At 40.1% G+C, this 9,851-nt stretch overlaps 1 protein-coding gene across 2 annotated transcripts; it reads right to left on the reverse strand.

Annotated features, from left to right (window-relative positions):
- Window positions 1-1,596: 1,596 nt before the first annotated feature.
- Window positions 1,597-7,742, reverse strand: LOC124872553 (torsin-1A-like). Of its 2 annotated transcripts, XM_047372694.1 has the most exons (7): window positions 7,592-7,742; window positions 6,635-7,085; window positions 5,103-5,368; window positions 4,840-5,015; window positions 3,266-3,393; window positions 2,928-3,173; window positions 1,597-2,224 (listed from the first exon to the last, which is right to left on the reverse strand). In XM_047372694.1, exons 2-6 carry the CDS (start codon window positions 6,831-6,833, stop codon window positions 2,929-2,931), a joined length of 1,014 nt encoding a protein of 337 aa, XP_047228650.1. In that variant the 5' UTR covers window positions 6,834-7,085; window positions 7,592-7,742; the 3' UTR covers window positions 1,597-2,224; window position 2,928. The 2 variants fall into 2 exon arrangements, with proteins under 2 accessions (XP_047228650.1, XP_047228651.1); XM_047372695.1 differs by lacking the exons at window positions 2,928-3,173; window positions 7,592-7,742 and having other exon boundaries at window positions 3,229-3,393; window positions 6,635-7,254.
- Between the last annotated feature and the right edge of the window lie 2,109 nt (window positions 7,743-9,851).

Raw genomic sequence — 9,851 nt, forward strand, 5'->3', positions numbered from 1 at the left:
GGCCCAATACTTGTGCTAGATGGGCGTGTCACTGACAAGGACTACTGAACCATTCTTGAGGACCATGTGCATCCAATGGTTCAAACATTGTATCCTGAAGGCGGTGCCGTGTATCAGGATGACATTGCACCAATACACACAGCAAGACTGGTGAAAGATTGGTTTGATGAACATGAAAGTGAAGTTGAGCATCTCCCATGGCCTGCACAGTCACCAGATCTAAATATTATTGAGCCACTTTGGGGTGTTTTGGAGGAGCGAGTCAGGAAACGTTTTCCTGAAGGCAGTGCCGTGTATCAGGATGACAATGCACCAATACACACAGCAAGACTGGTGAAAGATTGGTTTGATGAACATGAAGTGAAGTTGAATATCTCCCATGGCCTGCACAGTCACCAGATCTACATATTATTGAGCCACTTTGGGGTGTTTTGGAGGAGTGAGTCAGGAAACGTTTTCCTCCACCAGTATCACATAGTGACCTGGCCACTATCCTGCAAGAAGAATGGCTTAAAATCCCTCTGACCACTGTGCTGAGATGACATTTCACAGTAACATGTCCTGGATTATATCTGTTGTTCACAAGTACTGCTAGTCCACCTCCTTTACATTTGTCTCTTTAAATCTCTGCTCATATGGTATCAGATACAAAAGTATCAGCAAAAATCTTTCCAGCTGCACAGCATCCGATACCAAAGAGGATAATCGTCCAAAAAATATAAATATCCACCACAAGAGGAATTTGAGTTCTTAAAAATAATGAATCAGAATGACAAGTAAAAGGTCTGTTAAGGTGAGAACTGTGACAATCAGAAGAAGTCTGTGTAAAGCTAATCTGTCGGCAAGAAGCCCACACAAAGTCTCAGTGTTAAAAAAAAGAACACATCAGCCGGCCTAAAGAGAAATGGAGAAACATTTTGTGGACTGATAAAAGTAAGATTGTTCTTTTTTGGGTCCAAGGGCTCTTAGACATAACGTTTCACAAGGGTGGGCTCGTGGGCTGGGCTGGTGCCTATCTCCAGCAATCACTGGGTTAGAGGCAGGGCAAGATAAAACATGTCAAATAGATACGAATATAGAGGTAATGCCTCTGCATTTATTACATTTTCTAAAAAAAAAATCCTTAGTGTAGTTTTTTTCCCATCCATATCCATTGTCTTAAATGATAAATGAAAAATGTGTTTCAAAATGTGATATTAAATGTTCATAAAAATCAGGGAGGCCAAGAATCTACCTGTCGTGATATCTTCAAAAAACTAAAATGTGTTCCTTTGAAAATTTATCGGGCTATATTTTTTTTGCTGTAATCTGAGCCAGCTCTAGTGGAATGTGAGAGACATATTTCACTCCACCCATTCCACTTCCTGACTTTGTCCTTCCATGTATGTTACAATTAGGTCAGAATAGAAAAAGAACAAAAAACATTTATTGAGTTGCTACAACTTAACTCATCAGGCATCTAAAGTAAAAGGAGAGACGCATGGTTGGTTGGTTGCTGCATTTTGGAGATCAGTGTGAATTTTCAGACAAAGACACACATTTACTGTACTCACAATGACTCTCACTCCTATGTCAAAAAAAAAAAACAAGCAGGTCTTTAAATGATTACTTGTTTAATTAAGCACTTTTTTATTATTTGCTTTTCTGGTGTTGATTATAGCCAAGGAGAACAGGTGCACAGTTTGCTTTCACATTCAGAGGTAACCATACACAATCATACAGAAAAGGTTGCTTATTTTAACACTTTTTAAAACCAGCAGAGCATTTTCTTCTTCCCACCCCTTTAAAAGTAGAATACAGTAGCTCTAAAAAAAACTTGCACGCCTCTGTTGATATGCCAGGTTTATGGACTTTAATAAAATTAAACAATGAGAAATCATTTCAGAATCTTTTACCAAATATTGTGTCCAAGCTGTTCTTTGTGATTTCCATATTGTATTTACAGATAATGCAATGACATAATTCAATACATTGTGCAGTTCTTGTTGACATCTACCATCAGTTATAGTATACATCAATTAAACACCATACCCATAATGAAACACGGTAGTGGCAGCATCATGTTCTCAGGTTACATTTCATCAGATGGTGCTCAGGTTCTTAATACTTGTCAATTTCAACCAAAAACCTGCAGGTGTCTGTTGGAAACCTGATGATGGCTTTTTAATGTTTCTGGGTCACAGTGTGTCTAATCCTACGTCCAAATCCGTTTACAAAGGACTTCCTGGAAAGGAAAATAAACAAGATTTTATTTTTTAAAAAGTTGCTTTAGGACAAAGTCTGCAGCTTGTCAATGAAACAACTTGGTTGCAATTCCTTTACCACCTTAACTTTCAAAAACATGTTTATGTTGCCTTCAACAGCAGCCGCCACCATATATATCTAAGGCAGAGGGAGCCTGAATACATGGTACCTAAATATTTAAGATTTACTGCAGTCTAAGCAGTTCTCTGCATGTTAGGTCCAGTTAGATACGGATACATTTGTGATTTATTGAGCAGCCCCACATTATGTGTGGAAAAGATTTTAAAATCGATCTTTTCAACAGCAGCCCGTTCCCATCAAGACCACGTTGAAGAACAATTCCATAGGGAAGGGTTTCCCTGACAAGAAGACATCAGTTATCGAGAGTTTTTCCAAGAAAACTCCACCGTCTAAGGCTGGCATAAACGCAGAGATTAGGCTCTTTAACCGGTGACAAAGAATCTGATCATCTGAATATTTTATTCAGCTGGTGCTAAGCTGTTCATTCAGTGTAAGTGAGAAGGCCTCCTGGTATCTTGATGGCCACAAGGTCAGACAGGGAAACTTCCACAAAACTCTCTTCAGTCAGTCTGGCTTCCTGTTTTTAATCATTTGGCTGCAGGGTTCTTTGTTTTTAAAGAAAGTGCACATAGTGACTCATCCTCCTGTCCTTAAGTGCTTACATTATATGTAGAAGTCCAGTTTGCTCTCTATTGTCTTGCAGCCTTTGACAGAGAACACTCTCTCAGATTTGGGGAAGTAGACCAAATCTCTGGCCACCTTATCTGCCACGTCATGATTCGGTTTAAGTCTTTTTGCTTTCATCTCGGCCAAGGCACACTGGACCACGTGCCGGTACTCTAGAGGCAGGAAGGGAACGAAGAAATCCACCAGGTTCTTGTCGATCAAACTTGTACGAAAGAAGCCGCCTGCAGGGAGAGAGAAGTGAAAGTACTTTCAGAATGAAACATTTAGGGTTAATACCTAATTTTGAAGAAATGTTGAAGGGAACTCAGCTGACTTTTGTTGTCGTTGAACACGGACTGTGACAATGCCGTTTCCAAGTCTTTGAGCTCGATCTCTTTTCGATCCCGTCCTTTTCTCCAGAAATCTAGAACCGTCTGTATAATGCCGTCTCCTCCTGCGTTGCTGTCAGATGAAAAACAGAAACAATACGTTGGAATTTGCCTCTTATTGTCATGCATAAGCAAAGTATTGGTTATATTTTGTTTTTCAGCAGCTGTAATATACAATACATGGCAAAGCATTATAACCTCTTACACTTTGGGACATTTAAACTGCTTTACTCTCATAGCCCTAAATAAAATCCAATGAAACCAATGGGCTTTAGATGTCTCCTAATTAGTAAACAGGGTTCACTTGTGTATAATTTAACCTCCAATAAATACAGCTGTTTTAGGAAGGCCTCAGAAAACATCAGTAAACAATCAGCCTCATCAAGACCGAATACCACAACAGACAGGCTCACAGTCACAATCACAGTCAGATCCACAGATTAGGTGCAAGAATCTGTTGACAGGACAACAATTAGTCATTCACTCCACAAATCTAACCTTTATGGAAGAATGGCAAGAAGGAAGCCAGTTTGTAATGACAGTAATTGAAAATCAAATTTAAACTTTGCCAAAGGCAAAGTAGGGGACGCATCAAAACATGTGGAAAAAGGTGCTCTGGTCAGATGAGAGAAAAACATTTTGGGCTACATGCAAAATGTTGTGTGGAAGACAGCTAACACTGCACATCACCCTGAACGCACCATGGTGGCAGCATCATGCCCCGGGGATGCTTTTCTTCAGGAAGAACAGGGACGTTATTCAGAGTTGATGGGAAGACGAATGGCCCTAAATACAGGGTGAGCCAGCTGGAGCGGAGGTTCACCTTCCAATAGGATAATGACCCAAAACATACAGTCAGAACTTCAATGAAATGGTTTAGATCAAAGCATTTTCATTTGATGGAATGTCCCAATCACATTCCAGACCTAAATCCTAAAATATATACAAACTTAGCCATTCTGTGCTGTTTTAGATTTGGAAAACATCAAAAAATAAGATAAACACTTTGTTTTTTTGCATTTACTTAATGAACATAAAAACCAATAATAATTCAATCTCAGCTGAATTTTTCAGCTTAAAGTCAAAGGAGCTAAAGTCATCTGGAATAAATTGCTGAAATATAGAAAAGTAGCATAAACAAATAACAAAACTGTCAGCTGATTAAATAGAAAATAGAAAATCTAAGCTAAAATTGGAAGAACAGGCTGAAGTCAATGAAAAACCCTCTGAAGAGTAAAAATCGGACGAAATAAAAAAAAAATAAGGCAGAACTTTCTGAAAAAGGCTGGGAAGTAAAAATTGATAATGATAATTGATAATAATCAGAACACTCAAGAAGGTACTGGACTAAAGTTCATATAGCACACTGAGAGAAGTGCATATGCTATTGTTAGCTTAAATGCTAACATTAGTATGTGAGCTATCACTAGCTTGCATAAAAACAAAGTCCAAAATAAAAGCAGCTAATAGAAATCATCCTAAAATACAAGCCAGATCTTCTGAAGCGGGAGCCATTTACCTGAGGAAGATGAAGATTGATTTCCGATAAGAAACTCCATCCAGCTTGACATGGTAGTCCAGGTACTGCTTGATGCTGTCAATCAAGCCTGGGTGCATCTTGTCCATCTCGTCAAAGATGAACATTGAGCGCTCACAGTTGATCACCTTGCCTCTGACCCACTGCTGTAACTGAGACTGAGGACAAGAGCAACAATTTAAAATAAAACAAGTCAGACGGCTGAACTGGAAAGCAAAAGACTAGAGAGCTGTTCTACTCTTTACCTTGTAAGTAGCGATATGTTCCGAATGTGGGAAGTGAAGAGTGGATGTGAACACGTGGACGAAGCTGCTTTGCATTCCTTCAGCATAAATGCTATCAGCGATGAGCTTGCTCACAAAGGTCTTCCCGGTGCCGGTCCATCCATGCAGGGAGAGCACCAGAGGCTTCTTCGGGTTGTCGTTGCTCATGAATCCATTCACAGCCTTTAAAATGATGCGGGACGCAATGTGCTGTCCAAAGAGCTTGCTCTCCAGATCGGTCTTGAGCCCTAGAGAATTCACACATAACAGTTAATAGAATTAGTTACGGGAAACTCAAGAGTTAAAGAGCCAAGGTTTGCAGGAATGCCACAAATCTTTCCTGAATTCTTGGGGTGATCCCTAATGGATAAAATGTTCAGTGTTTCCATTGCCAATGCATTATAATAACTAGTACACATTGCTACATAAAATTCAAGGCTTGTGTTGAGAACGAATAAATCTTTTTCAGATCTAGCACATTTCTTGCTAGGAGGGGCTTAAGGAAACCATTGAGAAGCTGGTGATTGTAAATGTCTCCGACTGTTTATATAGGGTACTGATCAGACCAAAAGTACTGTGATGTACTACGCTCTCTATCCACTATGACTGAACTTGAGTTATATAGCAAAAAAAAAAAACTGTCTATGGGGACAGCTGGCAGAGACATGGCATAAAATCTTCAGCTACAATTGCATTGTCATTGATTGTAACATGGTAGACGAGAGCATCTAAAACCTCTATGTCACGATAACGAAAAGGAAGCTTCCTGTACAGATGAGGCAATGTCAGTTGATTCTTTATTCTGGACCATCGGTGAGTGATTTTATTAGTTCGGCATGATGTGCAACGCCTGGTCTTAAGCTGTGTACAAAACACTATCTTGTGGATGATCATCAAAAATGATCAGATAACAAATTATGTCTTAAGATTTGTGCTACGTCTGCTGTGGTGACTTACAGCTTTAGAAATGCTGCTACTGGTGCTGAAAGCTTTCTTCATATGGGGTGCTATTTGTAAAGTTACACAGTCAAAAATTGACAGCAATATTTTGGGTTATTTAGCTTGTTATAAGAGAAACAAAATGGGGGTTCATTTGTCAAAGTCATACTTTCACCATGTCATTCATACATTTATAAATGTGGCAGCTCCAAACTAAACATTTAATTGGCAAGCTAAATATTTAGCTCCAAATTAAATATTTAACTTGCCAATTAATTATTAAGAAGAAAATTTAAGCCCCACTTTTCTTTCGCTATTGAACTCACTGTTTAAAGTAGCGCATATTTAATCAATGACATGTACACACAACAGTATATATTTGATCACTTATTTTTTGACATTTTAGGGGAAGCTGAGCTTCCCATGCAGTCTTAGAGCAATCGCCACTGATATACCCTACCTTTAAAACATCGACAGGGTTGCAGAATGATTTCAATTTTACGTTCATAAGTATTAAAGTAAAAACAAAATAACTCTCAGGACCTTCAGTCACTGTGGTTGCAGTGTTTGCTTACTTGTCTTATTGAAGGATATCCATTCAGGTCGGCAGCACTCGTGGAAGCGGTAGAAAATGTTCCGGTATTTCACTAAAATCCCAGTGAGACCTGCTGCCATTCCCACTGCGATGGTGGTGCTAATGGGTTCCAGCGCCTCCGCCACGCTGGAGCAGAAAAGCAACCAGAGGAGCAGAACGTGTCGCTTTCTCGGCTGCATTTTGACCACGTAGGCAAGATGGATTAATACCGAAAGTAAAAAGTTGTTACGGTGAGGAGTCTGGAATCGAAAATGCTTTGGTTGTCGAGTTCATGACGTCGGGGGTTCAAAGGTGGCTGTTCTTCTCCATAAAGGGAGTTCATGGTCTTTAGTTGTAGCTCAATTTCCCCAAATCTGTCAGCCTCTGAACCCCAGAAGTAAAGACTGCAGACATTTACAGCTCCCGTATATTGCCTCTAAAACCTACGGTGACTGGGGGAGGGGCAAACCAACATTACAAAATTTAAAACCCTTTTACACACTTAAAGACAGATTAACATTTAAGAAAACAATTTAACAAGATGCGAAACATTTTTACAAGTACTGAAACAAATTTACATTTGAGAAAACAATTTAACAAGATGCAAAACACTTTTACAAGTACTGAAACAAATTTACATTTCAGAAAACAAATTTACATTTGAGAAAACAATTTAACAAGATGCAAAACACTTTTACAAGTACTGAAACAAATTTACATTTCAGAAAACAAATTTACATTTGAGAAAACAATTTAACAAGATGCAAAACACTTTTACAAGTACTGAAACAAATTTACATTTCAGAAAACAAATTTACATTTGAGAAAACAATTTAACAAGATGCAAAACACTTTTACAAGTACTGAAACAAATTTACATTTCAGAAAACAAATTTACATTTGAGAAAACAATTTAACAAGATGCAAAACACTTTTACAAGTACTGATACAAATTTACATTTGACAAAATCAACCGGAAAGGGAATGTACCAACGCCGAGCCTCAGAGGCTGCATCCTTCGAAGGACCTATGTGGGCTGGGTCCTTCGTCGACCGCAAAAACCAGCATCGAAGCGAACTTCGCCGAAGTATATTACCCACAATTCACTGCTGCAGATGACGTTCTGAGCAAAAACCAATCACAACCGTCAACGTAACCAGCCATCAAATCAGAATAATAAGAACTGCGTAAACGTTAGACAGCAAGCCGACAAATATATATTTTTTACTGGTTTTCCAGCCTCAACATTGTAAGATACCAGTGGGTTCAGAGTGAGTCTGAGCAGTCAGTAGGTCATAACACTGAAGTTACCTTTCAAACAAACACTGACGCGGCGAGAGTCTGGTGTATAAGCTTCCTTTGCTTCCTGCACTTTCTTCTCCTCAAAACAATTGGTTGTTGCAGTTTTAAATAGTTTTTTTAGCAGCAAGACTGTGAAAACAGCGCTGGTTCCCGCCCTTTTTGATGTTGCAGTTACGGTGCAGAGGTGCAAGTCGATGACGTAACCTCTACTGTCCCAATTCTCCCATTTTGCACGCTTGTAACCTGCGCACTTCAACCCTTACATGCACTTGTACAAAGTAAACACTTCATAGAGGGGCGTAGGGTGTAGTGTGGGACGGTCTAGCCTTTACCAGCTGCTCCCGCCCTCACCTCTGCGTAACAGCTGTCGCCTAGCAACCGTAAGTGCGAGGAGAAAAAGGCGGCTACAGCAGAATGGAGCCGAACTTCTGGTAGTTTTATTTTTAATTTTTGAGGAACTTCAGCAGTTTTATCGTCGTCGCAGACATCTCCTTTATTTTATCTCCGGCTGAGAGACATTCATGTTCAGGTAAAAAAGATGTTTGATTTAATTTAAAGCTTCTAGCCAATAAACAAATAGATAGCAACTTTATGGCTAATGTATGTCGACATATTTTATATATATATAAACAACAACTTTCAATTTTAAGATAGATGGGAATTATAAAGTATTTGATCCCCTCTGGCTGTTCTTAGATAATTATATAATAATGCAGTGTTTTTGGTGTATTAGTATCTACTTGCTTTGATCACTTAAAATATCCAGAAGTATGCCTTATAAATAATGTGTTTTTCCATCTCCATTCTTCCCTTTTCTAGACCAGACCCCTTTACTGCAGGATCAACCTGAGTGTCCCAGTCCTGAAACGTTTCTTCAACCAGGAGGACGCCAGGCCTGATTTTCAGCTGAGCAGGGAGTCTCTGGCAGTGCTGCTTAATCTTTTGCACTAGGATCGGCGACATGGATGGGGTGCTACTATTGAGACCTTGGTTTTTCTTTTCTGGCTGGCAAGTGGCACATCCTACAGAGTGGTCTGCAGAGTGTTTGGGATGCCTCACTCTACTGTCCATCGCATCGTCCACAGAGTTACAGAGCAGTTGGTGGCCATTCGTCACCAGGTCATCTACCTTCCAAAGACCAGGACTTGGATGCAGTGTCCCGTAGGTTTGCAGGGCTGGCACGCCACAGAGCTTTTCTTAAAGCTGTGGGTGCAATTGACGGCTGGCATATCCACATCAGGTGTCCAAGCGGCCCTGATGGTCAGTGCTACAGGAACAGGAAACTCTTCCCTTCCATAATCCTGCAAGCAGTTTCTGACCATCAGGGCCATTTTATTGATACGTACGTGGGCTGGCCTGGGTCAGTGCATGACTCTAGGGTACGCTCTATAATAGAGCGTGTTTTTGGAATGATGAAAACCAGAATCAGGGCCATCTTCCTCCAAGCGCTGGAGGTGCACCACACCTTTGTACCTCACATAGGTTTTGACCTAGATCCATTTTATATATACATTATACATAATATGTACACATACACACATATGCACCCTCTTTTAAATTGTTTTCAGGTCATAACAGCATGCGCCATCCTCCACAACATCTGCCTTGGTGCTGAGGATGTCATGGCCCCAGAGGATGACCCAGAGGAGGCTGTAGAAGAGGATGAGGGTGAGGTTGGGATTGAGGCAGTCAGCGTTGCTCTCTGGCAGGACCAGCTTTCAGCTGAGGTGTCTGCCCTGGAGGAGGTACCACCAGAACATGACTACTGTGTGCAGCCAAGTATAATAATATAGATGTGATAAGATTTTGAGGGGTATAACTAATTGTAATACTTTGTGAGCACCATCTTCTAATTCTGCATTTTTCCGATTACCTCTTAGTGATGTGGCAGCCGTCAATTCAGCCAGCCCTTTAAA

Source organism: Girardinichthys multiradiatus, chromosome 8, assembly GCF_021462225.1.
Source record: "Girardinichthys multiradiatus isolate DD_20200921_A chromosome 8, DD_fGirMul_XY1, whole genome shotgun sequence".
NCBI classification, from domain to species: domain Eukaryota; kingdom Metazoa; phylum Chordata; class Actinopteri; order Cyprinodontiformes; family Goodeidae; genus Girardinichthys; species Girardinichthys multiradiatus.

Coding starts and splice junctions, on each gene's coding strand:
- LOC124872553 (XM_047372694.1), bottom strand. CDS start 6,833: ATGCAGCCGAGAAAGCGACACGTTCTGCTCCTCTGGTTGCTTTTCTGC. Junction 5,369..6,634: donor GATATCCTTCAATAAGACAA/GTAAGCAAACAC, acceptor TGAATTCTCTAG/GGCTCAAGACCGATCTGGAG. Junction 3,174..3,265: donor CGTGTTCAACGACAACAAAA/GTCAGCTGAGTT, acceptor CTCTCCCTGCAG/GCGGCTTCTTTCGTACAAGT.